General features: G+C 29.9%; 1 protein-coding gene and 1 pseudogene across 1 annotated transcript; one reads left to right on the top strand and one right to left on the bottom strand.

Annotated features, from left to right (window-relative positions):
* Nucleotides 1-5,497: 5,497 nt before the first annotated feature.
* Nucleotides 5,498-6,388, bottom strand: LOC114174623 (calcium-transporting ATPase 12, plasma membrane-type pseudogene; annotated as a pseudogene).
* Nucleotides 6,389-14,410: 8,022 nt separating this feature from the next.
* Nucleotides 14,411-16,527, top strand: LOC114192370 (transcription factor bHLH106-like). Its single transcript, XM_028082073.2, has 2 exons — nt 14,411-14,686; nt 15,297-16,527. Exons 1-2 carry the CDS (start codon nt 14,432-14,434, stop codon nt 15,717-15,719), a joined length of 678 nt encoding a protein of 225 aa, XP_027937874.1. The 5' UTR covers nt 14,411-14,431; the 3' UTR covers nt 15,720-16,527.
* Nucleotides 16,528-22,444: the final 5,917 nt, after the last annotated feature.

Below are 22,444 nucleotides of genomic sequence, written 5' to 3'. Positions count from 1 at the left end.
ATTTATTTTTTTGAATTTTTTTAAAAAATAAAAAATTTGCCACGTGTCAAGTTGTCGTGTCGTCGTGCCACATGGTAGTGACAAAGTGATGTGACAGTGACAATGATACATGTCACTTATATGACAGGTGTCATTTCCACTTTCTCAATTTGGTCAATTTATTTTAATTTTTGTCTCAATTTAGTTTCATTTTTGTAAAAATTGAGCAACTTTGTCCCTTTCCAAATTGAAATCAAATTTAATTTCTATATAAATGTACACAAATATTTCTATCAAAATTGATATTTCAAGTAAATATTTTTAACAAAATTAAGTTTATTTAATTAATATTTTACATTGAACTTTACTTAAAATTGTTTTAAATTTGTTAATAGATAATAATGTTAATAAAAAAATCATAAATTATATTGATATTTTATTACATCATACTTTAATATTATTTTTTATTTGAATTTATATTTCAAATAATTGTATATTTTTAAAATGTGTAAAGTTCAATAATTTGTACACAAATGTTTGAATTGATGTAAAAATAACAATTATAAAAATTTTAAAAATAATTTTAACTAATTCATGTAACAATAAAAAACATATAAATTTGAAATTTGAAAACAATTTTAGGTAAAGTTTAATGTGAAACACAAATTTAAATAAACTTAGTTATGTTAAAAATATATAATAAAAATATCAATTTGAATAAAAATATCATATTTAATAAAAATATTTGTATAACATTTATATAAAAATTAATTTTTGTTTCAATATGGAGAGAGAAAAAATTGGACTATTTTTACAAAAATAGGAACTAAATTAAGACAAAAATCAGAATACAAAGACTAAATTGAGACTGAAGAAATCACATTTGGCATAATATTGACATGTGGCATTATCACTGTCACATCACTCTGTCACTGCCACGTGGCACACGTGACAATTTAAAAAAAAAATCAAAACAATAAATAAATAAAAAATTCAAAAAATCCAAGAACTGACACGTGGCACCTCAATTAACGTTGTTACTGTACCAGGAAAAGACTAAATTGAGATCAAATTTCCTATAACAGGGACCAAAATGAGATAAAAAAAATAGAGGGACCAAATTGAGATTTTGTTATAAAAATGGGGACCAAAGGCATAACTAAACATATTTTTTATTTTCTAACTCATTACAATTATACTTTAAGTTTTTCACTATAATTGTATAAATAATTTTTATTTACTACAATATAAAAATTTAATGTAATTGCTATGAATATTTTTTTTATTACCATCTAACATATATTGGAGTTCAAAAGATACAAGATCTATGTTAAAATTTTATTATGTTTATTAATGTTTATTATTTATTCTTGCGTCATTTTGATCAAATAATGTATTATAACTTTTATTAGTGTATAAAAAAGTGATTCATTATAATTTAAGAAATTGAAGTAAAAAAACATTTAAAATAAAATATATTTTAATTTGAATATTTTTTTTCTTTTTATATTTTTTTAAAAAACTATTTTTAAATTTTATCAACTAGGTTTCATTAATGTTTGCAAATTTAATAAATGTTTTGGTTCTCATGAAATTTTATTTGGTATTCTAATATAAAATATAAACAATTATAATTTATTTAAAAGTATTTATAATTTATTTCAAAGTATTTGATATCGAAGAAACAACTATCCTCCTAATATTGAATATTTGATAATATTATGTTTCCTTTACCGTAATTTTTTATTATTTTATAAAAATTATTCAAAATTAATATTAAAGTAGTACGAAAATGGGTACGGGTATGGGTACGAGATTATACCCGTTACGCAGAGGGGATGAGGATGAGACAAAAGTTTGATACCCGTTGGGTTTAGGTATAAGGATGGGAACGAATTTTTTTTACGGAAATGAGTATGGGATAGCGAAACCCGTCCCCGCTCCGCCCCATTACCTTCCCTAAACTAGATGGATCGACAAAAGTTGGCCAAGGCATATAACATAAAAGAGTTAGCTAAGGTCGAGAGTAAAGACGGCCTGGTCCAAACTGACGATCAAGGCTAACAAGCCTATGTCAACGACCGAGTGGGCTAAGTTAGCTAATGGTGGTTTCGCAAGTCGCATTCCTAATTCAACCCTGCAAATTCATTGTTTTTGTTGGGTGCAGTGAATCAACTCAAGCAAGCTTTAATTGTTGAACTTATTCATTGTTTAATTCGCGAAACCGAAATGGTAGAGTCGTGTTCATTACTTACGTGGTTTTTGTTTTTATCTTAAGTTGCAATCTAAAGGAATTGAACTGAAAAGTGCAAGCAGAAACTAGCTTTAATCAAAGCTCATTCATTCGCTACATTCAATTGATCCATGATCCATGGTTAATATAATTGTTCAAATTGTGTTACCCTTGTTTTTAATCTTTTCAATCTTCTCACTGCCATTTTTGTTGAAATTTAATATAGAATAAGTAATTGGTGAAAGGATTTTTGACTTTTTTAAGATTATAAGTCACATCACACAACAAACGTCTAATTGTCCGTATGTAATTATTATCTAATTTTATTATTATTATTATTATTATTATTATTATTATTATTTCAATACATTTAATAATTTTAAATATTTTATTCTTTCAACTTTTCAAAATATTTTCTAAATACAAAACCGAAATTTTAAATTTCAAAACCAATAATATACTTCTAAAAAGATTTAAATAATGATTGATTTTAATAAAAAAAAAATATTTAAAGACTAATTATTAAAATTGATTCCCTGATATTCAAAGATATGTTGACAAGATATTTAGTGAAGTGATGTTCACATAGTAGGTGGTGTCTTTGGTGATTTTTGAATGGAAAAAATGGGAAGAATTATTTAGATAGTGGTATTTTAAAAACATTTTTTTTTTATTATTTGATATTATCCTTTATAAAAAAAATAAATATAAAAGTTAATTTTTGTTAAAAATATTTTATTTTTATACAAGTTGTTCGAATAACCTTTTTCTAATTATTTAATAAGCAACTGTAGCAATAATTGATAGGTCTTCTGTGGCAAGAATTTGCAAGCAGGAGTTGGTAATTCACATGGATGATGCTATTTTTGGTTTCTGAAGTAGGTAAAAAACTTTATTCAAACAGTGTAGATTTTTTGTGCTTTAAATTTGGTTAGATTTAAATTAAATGAATCTATTTTTCTAAAATTTTAAATAATTTCTTTATATTCTAACTTTTTTATTTGAGTTCTTAATTCTTTAATTCTGTTGAAATACGATTTTGAGTTGAATTACGAGATGATATTGTTTGTTTTGAGTTGAATTACGAGATGATATCTAAGTTTTGAGAAATCAAATTATAAATTAAGTAAAGTTCATAAGTGGGTGCTTAAATTATAGTTTCCCTTATCTAAACACTCGGTTTCTTACTATTTGATTTTTTTTAATTGGTTAAGTATTGTTTTACAATGTTTACTTTTCTAGCTTTAAAGTTTCTTTTGTCTCATTCATATTTTGCTTTCTTATTATTATTTTATTTAATTTAACATATTTATTAATTTTGGTGTTTTTTTATTTAAAAAAAAATCTCATTTTTGTATGTGTAGTTTTCATTTTCTTTAGCTCTTAGCTTAAACTTAAATTTATTACCTCTTTCACTTTTAATGTAATTTTTGATAGGTTGATTATAAATTTTTCTTAACTAAAGAATATTGGAGTGAAAAGAGTAATTCAATGTAAATACTTAGTGAGTGGGAGGTTCATATTTTTTATTACTTGAATCAACGATTTTGTTTGAGTAGGTATGTATTTGTCTTCTAATAAAAGAGAGAAAAGTGAGAAGAAAGAAAGCAAAGAAAGAAAAAATAATAGAGAAAAGGAATAGTTAGTTTTAAAATTTTCTAGTAAATGTTTCGGAAAAATCATTAAAGGGGTATTTGTAAAACTTAAATTTTCTTTTATTTCAAATTATGGATATAATTTTACTTTTAAAATAAGTAATAATGTGAATCCTTGTTTAGAGAATTGCATATTAGGAAGCAATGATAAAAAGACTTCAAAAGTGATGAGGGGATGCATCATGGGCCAAGGACCAGCGAGGTCCATCTTAATTTCTTTGTTTTTAAATAATTCAATAAAGGGGCCTTCTCCCTGCACCTCCAACAGATCTTCTGTACCCCCAAAAAATACCTTTATACCCTTATTTATTATTTGCGCGAGTGGATGAAATTCGTTGGGACGCAGTAAATTTCATTTACTGCGTCACCAACCTCCTGCACCCCCAAAACTTGTATTTTTCTCGCGTTTCGTTGTTCTCCATCCCAGTGCTTTTGCTCTCATTCTCTTCTCCGTGGTCCCTTAGAGTTTTTTCTGTTTGCTTGTGTTTTCCGTTTCATAAACAAGAAAACCCGTTTGACGAAAAAAGCAAAATTTACTGGAAACGGATTACGGAATCCGTTTCATACACTGTGAAACGGATTCTGTAATCCGTTTCCTAAAAAAATTTGCAAATTTTTTTAGGAAACGGATTACAGAATCCGTTTCACAGTGTATGAGACGGATTCTGTAATCCGTTTCGTAAAAAAATTTGCAAATTTTTTTAGGAAACGGATTACAGAATCCGTTTCACAGTGTATGAGACGGATTCTGTAATCCGTTTCGTAAAAAATTTTGCAAATTTTTTTAAGAAACGGATTACAGAATCCGTTTCACAGTGTATGAAACGGATTTTGTAATCCGTTTCAAGAACTTCAAAACCAAGTCTGCCTCCGCCAAGACGTGGGTGAGGATTCGGCGGTTGGAGAAACAGAGAGAAGCGGAGCGTCGGAAAATCCAAGAACTCAAAACCAAGTCTGCCTCCGCCAAGGGCCAACCCGGTCTCCTCCAATTCGGTTCCAGCACTTCCGAGGTACCATGTTCTTCCAATTTCTGTCTTTTATTCGCTTAGGGTTGCGCTTTTCTATTTGTCAATTATCTTAACTTTTCTATGTTGGAAATGTCGTTGATGTATTCAATGTCCCACAATAGAATAAACTTTTTCTAAATATCTTCATTATTTCTATCAACACAGCATACTTGAAAAGTGTCCTCATGAAATATTATCCGTTTCTTATCTTTAAGTTGTTAAAGCCTAAAAGACTTGTGTACTGTTAAAATTGGAAAATAAAATATCACAAGAGTTTATTAAAAAAATTAAATGAAACATATATTAAAAATACTGATTAATTATCTTAGATTTATTGTTTTATTACGATTTTTAATTATATAAATAAACATTTGTCTTAAATGTCTTAAATACTACACGAACACAATTAAATAATACACGAACACTTAAAAGCTTAGAAGAATAGAGTAGCTTTGATGGAGGAATCAATGATGTTATAGCATGTTATAGCATGACATGTAAAAACAGAGGATCTTTCTAGCACTTCATACAAAAAACATGTCAAAGAAAAATATAAAAGGTCACCACAATGTGCAATACAAAGCAAAAGTATGAAACCAAAATAAAAGAAGAGTCTTGTGAAGCTACTTGCTGGGACGGCCAGGGATACACTTCACAAGCAGGCCAATTGGCCAAGACAAAGCTCCAATGGCAACACAAACACCCCATTGGCCCCAACTCAATCTCTCAGTGCCCGCAAACATCTTCGCTGTGTGCACATTATCTCCCGTGATCATCTTGATCTTCACTCCAGCATTTTTGCATGATTCAACTGCTGCTTCCACTCCAGGCCTACAAGGGTCTTTCAATCCAAGTATTCCCAACAGTGTTAGTTCTGTCTCTTCAAGCTTTTCACAGACCTTCTCGTTGGAACTCTTTTGGGCAAAGGCAATGCATCGCAAACTCTTTGTAGCCATGTTCTTCACAATGTTCCCAATTTGTGCTCGTTCTTCATCACCCATGATCATGATTTCCCCTGTGTTGTCATGGTAATTTGAACACATTGCCAATATCATCTCAGCAGCACCTTTCCAGTGTGTATGCACCATGTTGCTTCCTCTCTTCTCCCTTATCAGAACCCCACTTCTCTTCTTCTCAGAGTTAAACGTCTCCACGTGAATTATCTCACAATGCTGCTTCACTTCATCAATGTCCATCCCCAAATCCATCACCGCCCAAGAAAGCAACGCTTTCTCAGTAGGACTACCTGAGATTTCAGGCAGAGAAATTTCTTGGGGTTGGTAAACACTTCCAGTGGTATTCAGCCCAATTCCTTCCTTCAATGATTGGACTAAACCCGGCGCCAAATACCCACCTTCTGCTATTAGCTTTTTTCCCACCCAAACCTCACTCACCTTCATCTCATTCATTGTAAGAGTACCAGTTTTATCAGTGCAGATCGTTGTTGCCGACCCCATTGTCTCACAAGCAGAGATTCTCCTAACCATGGCATTATCCCTCATCATTTTCTTCATGGAATAAGCCAAAGTCAGAGTAACAGCCAGTGGCAACCCTTCTGGAATGGCCGTTTCTTGAAACGGATTACAAGATCCGTTTCATACAGTGTGAAACGGATTCTGTAATCCGTTTCTTAAAAAAATTTGCAAAATTTTTTACGAAACGGATTACAGGATCCGTCTCATACACTGTGAAACGGATTCTGTAATCCGTTTCCTAAAAAAATTTGCAAATTTTTTTACGAAACGGATTACAGAATCCGTCTCATACACTGTGAAACGGATTCTGTAATCCGTTTCCTAAAAAAATTCAAATTTTTTTAGGAAACGGATTACAGAATCCGTTTCACAGTGTATGAAACGGATTCCGTAATCCGTTTCCAGTAAATTTTTCTTTTTTCGTCAAACGGGTTTTCTTGTTTATGAAACGGAAAACACAAGCAAACAGAAAAAACTCTAAGGGACCACGGAGAAGAGAATGAGAGCAAAAGCACTGGAGAACAACGAAACGCGAGAAAAGTACAAGTTTTGGGGGTGCAGGAGGTTGGTGACGCAGTAAATGAAATTTACTGCGTCCCAACGAATTTCATCCACTCGCGCAAATGATAAATAAGGGTATAAAAGTATTTTTTGGGGGTACAGAAGAACTATTGGAGGTGCAGGGAGAAGGCCCCTTCAATAAATAGTAGAATTGTATAGAATGTTTCCTCTTGGGCTTCTATTTTGTCTCATATTTATCTTTTTGTAACTCTATTTGGATCTTTATTGGGTTAGCAAGCTTCCAACATCCTCATGGGCCAGAATATGTTTGTTAGCCAACTCGTGTAATATAATTGCAAACTAACTAAATGATTCTAGAAACTAATGTAAAAGCTGATAAACCCGCAAAAAGATTTCATGAGACCTGTAGATTTACTATTAGAGATATCAAAATGCATTTAAATTCATAAATTACCTTACTTCATCACGGGTTTGAGTTGAGAAAAATTAAGTATTTTTAAAAATGGGTTGAACTTAATCTGACTCACTTAATTCACGAGTTAAACTGGCTCGAGCCAGGTTGAAAGTGGATTGACCCACTTAATCCACCAACATTTTTTTACAATTTTTAAAATTTTTTAATAATTATTTACTACTCCTAATTATATAGGTTCACAATTTTATATTTTTAAATGCTAGAATGTTGTTCAATAACATTTGAATAGTTTGAATGTTTTATTGATTTGATTGTCAAGTTATATACGATGATCCTTTAATTTTGAAGTATAATCTTTATAGTAAATTATTCAAGTAATGTTTTATAAACAATTTTTTCTAAATTTACATGACAAAAATGTATAGTTTCTTTTTAATTAATATTTTGTTGAATAGCATGACAGAAAATGTGTAATGTTAGTCATGTTTTCTTGAATTATATGGATACTTTCTTGAAAACAATTCATCATATTTTGGTGGTGAGCATGATGAAAACATTGATTCTTGATTTTACTGTGATTGTCATCTCATTGGTTGCTTAAAAAATTATTTACATATTTGAATTCTTAAAAATAAATAAATAATTTTTTATGTGGGTCAGTGAGCTAACCCACTTAACCCACCAACCCGTGGTGGGTTAAGCTGGGTTGTAAAATTTTTGACTCACCATAAAGTGGGTCGGGTTGGGTTCATTGTCCATTGATTTTAAAAGTAGCAAGAAAGTCTCTTAAAGAGTAAACAATCCAATATTTTAATATAAGACACGTAGAGGGACGTAAGGGGAGAGATAAAAGGAGAGAATAGAATTGGAGAGAGAGTTCGAGAATGATGTTTTGGAAGATTTAAAGCTTTTGATATACTCTAAAATACTAATTTAATAACAGAAACCACAAAGTAGTGAAAAAGTTATCATATGTTTGTGATTGAATTTATAAGGTGTTGAATCAAAGAGAAACCAAGACACAATAACCAACATTGATATTGAAATTTCAGCAAAAAAAGACATGATTTTAGAATAATTTGAAGCCTTTTTGAAGAACTTTTTGAAAGTTTGTAAGTAGTAGTTACGAAAATAAGCAAGAAAACAATGAAAACCATTTATGGAAAACATGATCTAATTAATTATGTTAAGTATAACTAACCATTTTATCCAAAAATGTTTCATGAAACACAACTAGAACAATATAATCAAATATTTCTCTATTTAATTTGTTATTTGCACGAACAACAATTTAGATAATCAAGTATGTTGAGACTAATTGATTATCAACACAAGCTTGTATAAAACACATTGAAACAACTAAACCACTAATTGATTATCGTAAAAATTAAAGGAATAACAATAAAAAGGGTGGTAAAACAGGTTTGGCCTGATGGACCTCCCTATCAATTCATCCAAAATGGGACGGGTCGGGCTGAAAATTTCAATCCATCAACCTATTTTGATCCAATTTTCCAATTTGAGAGGTAAAAATGCAAAGTAACTTAACCGATCCGATTTGATCATTTTTTTTAATTACAAATTAAAATAAAAAATAATTTAAAAGATTAATTTTTCTATATTTTTTAAAAGTATAAATATATAATAGTATTTTAATCTAAATCATTAACATTTATAAATTAAGATTCGATTATTAATTATAATAGAGTAATTTAACATATAAATTTAATAATTATTTTAATGTATCTAATTAAAAATATTAACTAATTAATTAAAAGTTTAGAAAATATTTTATATGATTAAATGTTTTTTTAATATTCATTTATATGTATTTATAAACAAATTTTATATATAAAAAAATTAAAAACAAACTATAGAAATTAGAAAAATTAAAAAAAAAAAAGTGACGGGTTAGCACAAGTTATCACTACTGACCTATTTTTTGTTTGACGGAATAGTCCGACCTAATATGTGTTTGTGATGGAATAAAAGACCAAACTGACCTCTGCCATCCACTAACAAAAACAATTTTTTTTAAATAGTTGTACAAGTCAAGACAATCCATTATCTACGAAAACAAGATTCGAAACAGAAACAAGTTAATCATTAAACATGTCGATCATAACTCAAACATCACAAAACATAAAACTAAAAATAACACCAAACAATTCTTGAAGAAAATCATAAGAGAAGACGATTAAACTACGTGCAACTAGGGGTGGGCAAAAAATTTAATTTTCTTGATCCAATCCACTTTTGCTCCAATCCACTCCATTTATAATCCATTTTATTAAAAATCTAATCCATTTAAAATCCATTTAATGGATATGGATTCCAATCTAATTTACATTTTATATATCTTATGGATTGGATATCCATTTTATAAATCAAGATTTTTAAATATGGATAATCCAAAAAATCCAATCCAAATTTTCAATTTAAATTTTTAGTTGGGTTAGACTAAAGGTTGAGAGGAACTATACTAAATTCAGACTTGGATGGGCCTTGCTCGACGACCTATACAGATCGAACAGGCCCGACAACCATAAGAGGTTGGGCGGGCCTATAGATATGAACGAGATAGGCGGGCCCGACAAACCGAACGAGTCGATCAGGCCCAATGACCTGATGAGTCACGCGGACCCGAAAACCCGAACGGACCAGGCAGAACCAATGACGAAAACAGGTCAGGCAGCCCAAAGACTCGAACGAGTCAGGCAGGCCCAAAAACCTGAACAGGCCTGACAACCTGAACGGGCCCGAAGACCCGGATGGGCCGGACATCCTGGCGACCCAGACGGGCACGACGACCCGGATAGGCCTGACGACCCAAACGGCCCGATGACCCGGACGGGCCCGAAGACTCGTACGGGCCCGACGACCCGGATGGGCCTGACGACCCATATGGCCCGATGACCCGGACGGGCCCGAAGACCCGTACGGGCCCGACGACCCGGATGGGCCTGACGACCCAGACGGCCCGATGACCCGGACGAGCCCGAAGACCCGTACGTGCCCGACGACCAGGATGGGTCTAACAACCTACACGGGCCTTACGACCCGGATGGGCACGACGACACGAACGGGCCGGACGACCCGAATGGACCCGACGATCCAGACGGACATGACAACTTGGACGACTTTGACGGGCCTGGCGACCCGGATGAGCCTGACGACCTACACGGGCCTTACGACCCGGATGACACGATGACACGAACGAGCACTACGACCCGGACGGGCCCTACGACCTAGACGGGCTCGACGTCCCGGACGGGCCCTACGACCCGGATGGGCCCGACGACTCAGACGGGCCTGATGACCTTGACGTACCTGACGACCCAGACGGCCCCACGACTCGAACGTGCCCGACTACCCGATTGGGCCCGACTATTTGGACCTGTCCGTTCGGGTCGTCTGGCCCGTCTGGGTCGTTGGTCCCATTCGGGTCGTTCGGCCCGTTCGTGTCGTCGAGCCTGTTTGTGTTTTCGGGCCCGTTCGGATTGTCCGGCCCGTTCGGGTTGTCGAGCCCGTTCGGGCATCGGGCCGGTCTTGATCGTCCGGGCTGTCGGGTCTGTCCGGATCGTCGATCTCATCCGAGTCATTCGGGCCTTAATGACACAAGTTTTAAGAAATTCAATTTAAATTTCTTTTATTAAAAATGGATTTTGGATTTTAAACTTGATCCAAATATTTGGATTGGATTTAAATCTTGATCCAAATATTTGGATCTGGATTCTAAAAAAATCCAAACTACTTTTGCTAAAAAAATGGATTTGGGTCAAAAATCTAATCCAATTATTTGGATATAAAATGGATGTGGATTGGATCATTAAATATCCAATCCATGCCCACCCCTACGTGCAACACATATTTCATTCTTCCTTCTATACGTGCTTTGTGTAGCATTAAATACTCATCTTTTTTTTCATCAATCTCTCGAAAACGAAGATCATTTTCCACCTCTCTTTAACTTCATGATTGTTCAAATGGAGTGAATTATATATTGTAACTGGTGTGGACACTGCCGTTTTCTAAAAGAACTTTTCCAAACGTGATTCTAGCAAGATCCACAATGATGCCGTTTTCTATGACTAACATTGGCGGAGAAATAAGGCATTGTAAGAACGTTGAAAAATAGTGTCACGTAAACTCAATTTGAATTCATACCATGCACGTTATTCACGTGTTATCTTTTTAACCCTAAAAATTAACACTAACCAATTCAACTAAACCTTCTTAACATTTAAACTTGTCTTCAATAATAATCAATTCACATATGCACATTTCTAAGAGATGTATGAAGTGAGAACTTACTATGAAAAAATCAACACCATAAATTTGTGACGTGGCATGTCATTTCGAAAAGTTATGGATCTTTCAATTTCTAATACTTGGAATAATTAAATGTTTCTTTTCTTTTTCTCAATTATTTATATATAAGTTACATTTGAATGGACTTTTATTATTCATTCAATATTAAAATTATCATCTCCAATTTAAAATTGTTTTCAAATTATAATTTTATATTTATTTAAATCTAGTGGGTAAACCTTAACTCACAAACTCATACTGGGTCAAATTTTGCTGTAAAATCAGTGAGTGAAACACTAAACACCTCATTTTTTTCTTAATTTATGTTTATTATTTTCATTTTTCATGTAATAATAATTCTCATCATTTTATCATTTTATATAATGCGGTGGTGTATTTTTATAAGTACTAAAAAAATTCATATTTCCTATCAATTTTGTTTTGAATTATTTTGTAGGAAATACTTATAAATTTTGTTATGAAAAAGTATTTACATGAAATTATTGTCAATTTTTTTGTAATATATTTTGTATGAAATACTTTTCACAACAAATTTTATAAAAAATACTTGTGAATTTTATAATTTTGTAAGAAATAATTATCCACGAAGTAATTATTTGCGAATTAAATTTTTTTTAAAAAATAACAGGAAAAAATCTTTTCTTGTAAATTTTTTGAACAAATTTATAAAAAAACGTATATTTTAATATAAAAATTTTTAATAATGACATTAAAAGTTTTAATATATAACCTTTTACCATCCACCAAAATTTATATTTTACTATCTTTTAGATCAGTAGCATGATTGCCTCAAGAAAGTTCATATCCTAATCCAATTTGAATTTAATTTTTGTGTTGTGATCAGAGAATTATTGTTCATGACAATGACAAGTCCTAACATAATTGCTTTCCTCTTTATGGGTTCGATAAAATCTAAATGAGAGAATGCCTACTCTTACCTAATTACCATCAATCACTTTCGAAAATTTCTGAATTTAGATTCAGATTTGGTAATGAATTTTAGTATTTTGGGTTATCTGAATATGATTTCATATGTGATTATTTTATAAATATAAAGAATGAATAGAAAAAGCTCAAAAGATAGGGTATAACAAAGGGATAATGTACGAGATGAGAAAGCATAGAAAGAAAATAAATTGATATTTTAGAAAAAATATCACCCATTCAATATTTTCCAACTAAAGAACAACACTTTGTAACATTTTAAATTTGTCATTTCCCAAAAGTATGTTATCTAATATTATCAAATACTTCCCAACACTTTGATCATGTCGGGATAAAAGTTGACCCTTTTTCAATCAAGTAAACCAATTAAGGAAGACATTTTAATTGATTATCACACAACGTAACAATTTAATATTCTCACATACACAAGTTAGAATTAAAAAGTTAATACAAAAAGAAAAATATAAATATATATAGACATAAAAATATTAAATAAAACACAAAGGGAAGAAAAAAAAATGTAAAATTTGTACTTATTATATATGATAGAAAGAAAAATATAATATAAAGTAATATATGTATATATTAGTTTTTCACATTAAATATTTTAAAAAAATATATTCAAATAAATCAACTAAATCCATTGGCTGTACATACGCTGAGAATTTGGTTTCCGGAGACTGGACTTCGTGAATTGTGTTATCATTTTCAACTTTCATCTTTTTCTTTTCATTTTTCAAAAAGTAAATTGAGAAAATCACATCTCTTAGTTTTAGAGACCAAATTTTCAGTGTGAACAATAAATAAATCTAGTAGTTTGAGAATTAAAGTGGAAATAGATGTATTTGAATAAATTATTTTTAAAATGAGTTTTATTCTATTTTAAAAAAAATCATATTTTGTTAAAGTATTTAAACAAAATAGTTAAATACTTTCTCAGTCTCTAAAATTAGATGTGATAATAAAATTTGTGTCCCAAATTTTAATGTATTTTAGTTTCAACTTAAAAAATAATAGTTCTAACTATTTTAACTCGATAATATTAACTTTTTTTCAGATGTTAAATAATGGTTTATTTTGACATTTGAAATGAAAAATGATAAATTGTCTAAACAAATTAAATATTTGTTTCAAACATAATTTAATACAGGATTAAATATGTTTTTGTTCTTTACGTTTTAGTAAAATTTGAAATTAGTCACTTTTCAAAATTTTTGACTAATTTAGTCATTTATCTTTAAAAATGCGTGAATTTAGTCATTTTAACCAAATTTTGTTAAGTTTATGTGACGTTCCAAGCGCATTTCATAATAATATTTGAATTTTTTACACCGTTTGACACATTTTTGCTTCAATGTTAACTCAAATATTATCATGAAATGCGTTTAAAAGTCAAATAAACTTAACAAAATTTGGTAAAATTGACTAAATTCACACATTTTCAAAATTCACTTAAACTTGAGGGATCAAAAACATATTTAACTCTTTAATATATAAAAATAAATTAGTTATTAAGTTAAAATAACTATATATTTATTTTTAAAGTTTAAGAAATATATTTTAAATTAAAAATTTCAATCTCGCGATGTACTAAAAACATGTCTCTTACAAAAAATAGCACCGAAAGTTGTGTCTGCAAGATTGAGTCTTGAATTTCATTTCACACTTGTGACAGGGCTCTCTCTTGGGGTCACTTAAAAAGCACAACCATAAGTATGAAAGACCACTCACAAAACCTGAAACTATAAGATACACACTCTCTCTCACACACCCACCACACACACATGTTCTTGTTACCTTCTCTCAGAAATTGACCTCAAACCTACACTAGCTACTCATCTATCTGAGATATTCAGCATCAGGTAGACATGGAGAACTCTGAGCTCTATCAGTTCCTTTCAAACACCAATCATTCTTTCTTCCCTAAACCTGAATCATCCACCATGCAACAAAGCTTCTCTGCTTCCTTTTCTTCTTACCCTTTGGAACCATTTCATGCACCACCTCTTCAAGATAAAGCCCTTGCTGCTTTGAGGAACCACAAAGAGGCTGAGAAGAGAAGAAGGGAAAGAATCAACGCACACCTCAATAAGCTTCGCACTCTTCTTCCTTGTAACTCCAAGGTAATTTACTCTATATCAATCTTCGTTCATGCTGATATATTTGCATCATCAACGTTTAGTTTTGAGGGCATTGAGAAAACAATTGCAATGACAACAAAGAGTGTGAAAGGGTGACAGCAATATAATGTCAAATGTTTGGCTTTTCTTCTCTTTTTTTCAGAAAGGTTGCATACTTTTTTGACTAACTGCACCTTTTGACTATGATAGTTAACTCATTTCATATTACTTCATCTTAATCAGAAAAAACAAAACAAATAGATAAAAAGGAGCAAGTTAATTGTGTATGCATGAATCTAATCATAAGACCCTTTTGAATATTCTTTTATTTTCCATCGTAAAGATGTTTTCTAACATAACCCCACATAAATTATATACAATTTTATCACTCAAAATTAAATCTTTTTTCATAAAGTAAGTATTTTTAAAAGTAAAATAAGAAGGAAAAAAAATTGATCTTTTTCTTCTATTTCAATTCTCTCACAATTTTACATTCTACTTTCTGCTCGCTTGTTGTGTAGCCTTTTTCTTGTTTTTCTTCCACCCTAGGATTCTTTCATGCTTTTTTTGAACCTTCGAGAAAGTGAAATAGCTTTTGAACCACTTTGTTCAGACCGACAAGGCTTCACTCTTGGCTAAGGTGGTCGAAAGGTTGAGGGAGTTGAAGCAGCGGATGTCTGAAATAACCAATTCCGAAACGTTTCCTTCGGAGACCGACGAGATCTCCGTTCTGTCCACCAGCGGTGACGAGGGTGGCGGTGACGGACGAGTCATATTCAGGGCCTCGTTGTGCTGTGAGGACCGCTCCGACCTCATCCCCGACCTCGTCGAAATCCTCAAGTCTCTGCACCTCACAACGCTCAAAGCCGAAATCGCAACGCTCGGCGGAAGAACCCGCAACGTTCTCGTGGTGGCCACCGACAAAGATCACGGCGTTGAATCGATCCACTTCCTGCACAGTTCGTTGAACTCTCTGCTACAACACAACGCCACATCCAAACGACGCCGTCTCGTGGGACCAAAGTTCATCGCTTAACTGCCTCAAACCGTTTTGCAGTTGTGACATGAATTAGGGTTTTGTTTCACCATGCTGCTCTATAAAACAAATGAACTCATTCCGTTAAATTGTAAAGTGTTTACTTGAATTCTTATTCAGATAAGTTAATGAAAAAAAAAAAAACTACTTTATTTATGAAGAAGTTGGTTGAAACATGAAAAAAAAAAAAAAAACATTATAGGTTGATGTAAAAGGGTGTAGAGGGAGAGGTTAGGGTTTGGGAATCTTTTGCATGTGAAAGTAGGGTATTGCATGTGAGTAGAGAAGGGAGATGTGACTGAAGAGAGAATTGTGAGGTTTGGAGAGTGAAGGAATTGGAGTCTGTGATTTGCTGCAAAGTAAAGGTTGTGTGAGTTTCCAAGCTCTTGAAAATGGCATATTCGTTTCTCTTTCATGTTACCTTGCACATACACTGATTCTAAAGAGAGCAGAGGGTGAATATATGTTGGGAAGTGGCTGTTTCTTTCTGCTAAAAGTGTTTCTGTCCCCAGAAGCAGAGGAATATAATGTGTTCCCAGAAGGAAAGGGGTAAAAGGTGTATATATAGTCCCTGCTCAGGGACAACCTCATCACAACAACCAATAGGGCTTCTCTGCAAATTTCAAAACTTCTTACTCAATCAAACAATCTTCATCACAAGAAAACAACAACCTCACAGAGGAACCACCTCTTGCCCATGCCTCCTATATATTGTCACCATGTCTAAATTACAGAGGACAACACTCTAATGGCATGCAAAAAGGTTTTCATTATGTTTTATTGGAATTTTTAAATGTGAGTATAAATCTCACGTAAAGTAAAAATAAAAAAGTTAAGTATAATATAAAAGTAAAGAGTCATAAGTTCGTTGTGATTTTAGACCGGAGGTGATGTTAATTTTTTATGTCTAAGTTGAACTTATGTTTTATATGTGTTGAACTTCTCCCGTCATCCTCTTCAAAAGACTTTCTCTTCATGTTTGATATTGTTTAGTTAAGTTAAACATGTTAGTATTAGAACAAAAATAATTTTAAGATGTGATTGTGAGTAAATCGAGGTAGAAGTTGAACCAATATTTGTTAATAAAGATGTTGTTCCATGGCCTTAAAATAGGTTAATTTGGTTGATAAGTACAAAAAAGGATTAAGTTAAACAAAAAAAATAAAGTTATCGCCTAAACTTCAATTTAGTCATTTTCTTTTGGATTTGTGTAACTTCGGATTTGTCCTTGCTCATATTATTTTATAAATAATAGAGTATTTCTTGGGATTATGGATGACAATGCGGTCTGCCTTATTTTAGCTTATCCCACATTTGGCACGTAAAAAGCGGACTGAAGTGGCCCATCTTGCATCAGAAATATAGACTAATTTCTCTTAGTTGTCTCGCATAATGTTTGGCCTGCGAATTTGCAAGGCAACCAACGACTCGCATGAGAAATTATTTATTTTGTATTTTTGTTCACCAAGGTGTAAGATTTTAATAACCTTATTTTTATTTAATTTAATTAGTAAATAAAAAACTATAAGTCTATTTCTTAAAAAAAAGTATTATTGAAATTTTATAATTCTTAATGTTTAAGTACAAGTATGTTGAAAATAAAAATGACTTTGAAGATTCAAATAAGGGAAGAAACATAAACAATATAGTTTATTTGGATGGACTAAAGAAAAAAACTCTAATGAACAACTTGCTTATAAGAAGCCCACATGATCTATTGTGTTGGTGTCACCAAATTTTAGAGATTTAAGTCAATGTGGACCAATGTGTGTGAGTCCGTCGTTGGTCCACGTGAGATGTGGGTTAAGCGAGAGAGACCTAAGTGGGTTAACACACTAAAATACTTAGTTCGTCCAATACTTTTTCTTGCGAGCCTGCGAGCTGATCCGTCTCACATTATTATCTCTAATTGAAATAACAATAGACTCAAATCAATGTTGTTTATATGTTCCCATATAAAAGTTTATACATATTCTTGTATTGAATTTGAATTTGTATCTTAACTTCGTTATCGTAATTAAATATTTTCTAAAAAAAATAAAATATGATAAAAATATTCCATTTTAAAAGTACAAACATACTTTTATGCTAAATATCAAGAAAAAGTAAATACACATAATTGAAATTTCATGTATCTATTAATTTTTTTGAAATGTTGGGAGAGAAAGTATTTTGAAATTTCAATCAACTTTGTCGATATTAAAAAATTGAACCATTGAAAGAGAAAATGAAAAATGAGTAATCAAAGAAAAGTTATTTAAATGAAACAAAACTAATGACGTGAGAGAGAAGAGAACATAAGTTAATAAATCAAGTGTTTAATGATTGAGTAACTGCAAGTAAAACATTTGATAACGATTTAACGAATAAACAACAACTCAATTATAAAAGAGTTGAAATGGTCAAATATGTGCCCTAATAAAAGGGTATTAATTTAATGACATTATTCGGTTTACGTTTTCTAAAATACAATAGGATATTGGAATGAATAGCATAAAAAGAGAGTGTGTAGTTAAGATTGTGTTAAGAGGAATAGTTTTATAAGGATACAAGAGTTCCATAAGGATCTATGAGTCAAATGATTGAGAGAAAATAAATAAAAATTAAGTTGAGGAATAATAATAATAATTCTTCAAATGAAATGAAAACCAATAATGAAAGAGATCAAATGGAATAAGTTTTTTAGATTACATAATAAATAAAAATAATTTTAATAATTTAAAATATAAACATGTAGAAAGAGATGAGAAAAAATATAAAAAGTTGATCTAGTTAACTTGATACAAATTTAAAAATATGGCTATTATTTTTCATTGTTTCTCTTTTGTTACGTATCCTTGCATTATTTTCATTTTCTTTCCTTTTTTTTATTATTATAGTAATTTTATTTTCTTTTTCTTTTTAATCTCTCATAAGTATCACCTAATTCCATAAAAAAAATGAGGGTTTTTGAGAAAAACCGGTGTCATGGAGTGATAAAAAAGAAATAGTTATATTAATATTATTATTCTCATTTCATTTTTTATTCTTATCACCATCTCTACAAGATGGAGGGAAAAAAAGGAAAATGAGATGGGAAATACACGGAGTTAGATGAAAAAGACAGATAAAAGACATTATGAAAGTATTATACAAATATGAAGTGAAATGAACATAATGAGAAAAATTATATTTTCTTTTTGGCAATTTCATTTACTTTGTATAAACTCTAGACTTTAATTATAATACTACATATAGTTTTTTTTTATACAAATAACTAACTAAACATTACTCTAAATATGACTTAAAATTATTATTTTTCAAACTTATAAATAGAGATGGCAAATAAACTCGTTCCCGTGGGTATTGCCCGAACTCGTCCCTGTTTTGACGGGAATCCCCGCATTGACTAGGTATGGGTATGTATGGGTATGGGTATGAGGAATCTTCGATTTTTTCAATTGGGTATGGGGATGGGGATGTGGATGTATATATCCCCACCATAATACTCGTCCCCGCCGTATCTTCATCCTCGTTTAAATTATTAAAATATTCACAATTAATTAAGTAACCGTATATATATATATATATATATATATATATATATATATATATATATATATATATATATATATATATATATATATATATATATATATATATATATATATTCTTTCTATTTTTTATTTCTTCTAAATATTTGGTTTGTCATAAAACTCATTCGCATCTCCAATATATTTTTTATCTTATCATACCCTTTATGTAATTATGTTAAAATGATGTATGTCAATTAAAAAAAAATTATGTTTAACATTTGAATATTTTTATTATTTTTTAATATTTTATTTATTGTATATTTTTCTTTCACATGAGAATGTTTAATATTCTCAATTTAAGTGTTTAATAGCATAAACCTTTCATTACTAGGTAATATAAAAAGAAAATCTTTACCTATTATTATTAATTTTTGTTTCATTTGAAGAACTCTTTCTTTCGCTAAAACAATTTTTGTTATTTCTCAACCCATTGAGTATATATGTTGATATTTGAAAAATTTTCTTAAATCTCTAAGATATTTTTCATCTTATCATACCCTTAATTATACTTTTTTTTTCTTTGTGCGATAACTTCCAATAGTCTCTAAATTGTTTATAAGACACACATTTGTTACTTTTTTAATATTTTTTTTAATTTTCATCATGTAGAATACTAATTCGATAAACTTTATCTAACTATTTTATATTTTCTAACTCATTACAATCATACTTTAATTTTTTCACTATAATTGTATAAATAATTTTTATTTACTACAATATAAAAATTTAATGTAATTGCCATGAATATTTTTTTATCACCATCCAACATATATTGGAGTTCAAAAGATACAAGATCTATGATAAATTTTATTATTATGTTTATTATTTGTTCTTTGCGTCATTTTTATCATTGAGTATATATGTTGACATTTGAAAAGTTTTCTTAGATCTCTAATAAAATTTTCATCTTATCATACCATTAATTATATATTTGTTTTCCTTTGTGCAATTCCTTTCAATAGTCTCTAAATTGTTTATAAGACACGCATTTGTTAATTTTTTAATATTTTTATTTTTTGTTTATTTTCATCATGTAGAACACTATTTCGATAAATTTTATCTAATTATTTTTTATTTTCTAACTCATTATAATCATACTTTAATTTTTTCACGATAATTGTATAAATAATTTTTATTTACTACAATATAAAAATTTAATGTAATTGCCATGAATATTTTTTTACCACCATCCAACATATATTGAGGTTCAAAAGATACAAGATCTATGTTAAAATTTTATTATTATGTTTATTATTTGTTCTTTGCGTCATTTTGATCAAGTGATGTATTATAACTTTTATTAGTGTATAAAAAATAGATTCACTATAATTTAAAAAAATGAAGTAAACAAACATTTAAAATATATTTTAATTTGAATTTTTTTCCTTTTATATTTTTTTAAAAATATTTTTAAAATTATCAACTAGGTTTCATTAATGTTTGCAAAATTAATAAATTGTTTTGGTTCTCATGAAATTTTATTTGGTATTCTAATATAAAATGTAAACAATTATAATTTATTTCAAAGTATTTGATAATATTGAATATTTGATAATATTATGTTTTCTTTTCCGTAATTTTTTATTATTTTATAAAAAATGATTAAAATTAATATTAAAGTAGTAAGAAAACGGGTACGGGTATGGGTATGAGATTATACCCGTTACCCGGTGGAGATGGAGATTGGACAAAAGTTTGATAACCGTTGGATTTGGATACGGGGATGGGTATGGGATAGTGAAACCCGTCCCCGCCCCGCCCTGTTAGGAGCAGAGAGGGGCCTAGGCCCCCCCAAATATTTTTTTATTTTTTCCAAAATTATATATATATATATATATATTTAATTTTTAAAATTTTGAAAATTTTAAAATTATATATGGTATATTTTAGAAATTGATGATGATTAAATTGTGTCTCTTTATTTATTTTATAAAATACAATATTTAATGTTAATAAATAATAAATATAAAAAAATATTTAGGTTTAATTAGTCTTCTAGTATCTATTTTTGTATAAAAATATCAAATTGCCACTAAATCGAAAGTAAAAGAATTGGAAGATCAACTTACATTTTTGGAAACAATAACCAAAAGAGTAATTAAATCAAACATTTATTAAAATATTTTTTATTTTCTTCTGTCATTGGCTTTTAAAATTTTGACAAACTTGTACTCATCTCTCACTATCATATGTTTTTTTTGAAGAAAAAATGAAGTTAGACACATACTCATTATGTTTGCTCTCATTTCTCATTTGTTTCCTTCATTTCTCGAAGAAAAAAAATGTAACTCTCTCTTGTCTTACTTGATGATGAAATATTACTTTAATAGTTATTAAAATTATTTTTTATCTCATGAGCCTTTTGTATACTTACTTTTTATGATTATAGAAGAAAAAAAAATCATGTATTATATGTTTTTTTATAATCGATTTTTAATTGTGACTTGATTATAATATATTTTTCTTCTAATACTTATGTCTCTCAATATTTTATTAGATTATGATAAATTATTTTTTAGTATATTTGAAAAAAAGCATATCGATGAAGAATAAAATAATGAATTTATTTTGTAGGAGTAGTAAAAGGGAAGCTACACGTGAAGATGAAAACAAGTTAAATTATATTTCTTCACATCTTTTAAAGTATTTAAAGCATTATACTAATAATCCAATTTAACGATCCAATTATTTTATAGAAAAGTCATTTTTTAAAGTGTTATACTATAATGGTCCAATCAAATGATAAAAAAAATTATATTATTCTATCCCCTTCAAAACTCTTGGTCAAGATCCTCCATTGCCCGTTACCATCCCTACTTATAAATATGAATGAAAAAAATCACAAATTTTGGGTGAAAAATATCCCTAATTATATTTCCCATCGTGTAACTGAGTAACTTGTATTTACAAAATCTTTAACATTTATTGTATATTTAGAGAAATTGGTAGTTTCGATTAGGGGTGATCATGGATTGAATTTTTAATGATCCAATCCATATCCATTTTGGATCCAAATAATTGGATTATATTTTCGATCCAAATCCATTTTTTCAAAAAAAATAGATTGAATTTTTTAAAAATCCAGATCCAAATATTTAGATCAAGTTTAAATCTAGATCTAAATATTTTTATCAAGTTCAAAATCCAAAA

This window comes from Vigna unguiculata, chromosome 7, assembly GCF_037176805.1.
Source record: "Vigna unguiculata cultivar grain cowpea cultivar isolate G323 ecotype 2 chromosome 7, ASM3717680v1, whole genome shotgun sequence".
Classification (NCBI taxonomy): Eukaryota; Viridiplantae; Streptophyta; class Magnoliopsida; order Fabales; family Fabaceae; genus Vigna; species Vigna unguiculata.
Note: the sequence above shows the minus strand (reverse complement) of the source record. Positions and strands in the feature narration are given on the sequence as shown.

Bases quoted from the DNA above. Each gene is read 5' to 3' on its own strand.
- LOC114192370 (XM_028082073.2), top strand. From the start codon at position 14,432: ATGGAGAACTCTGAGCTCTATCAGTTCCTTTCAAACACCAATCATTCT. The intron at 14,687-15,296 runs GTAATTTACTCT...CACTTTGTTCAG, and splicing joins TTCTTCCTTGTAACTCCAAG to ACCGACAAGGCTTCACTCTT.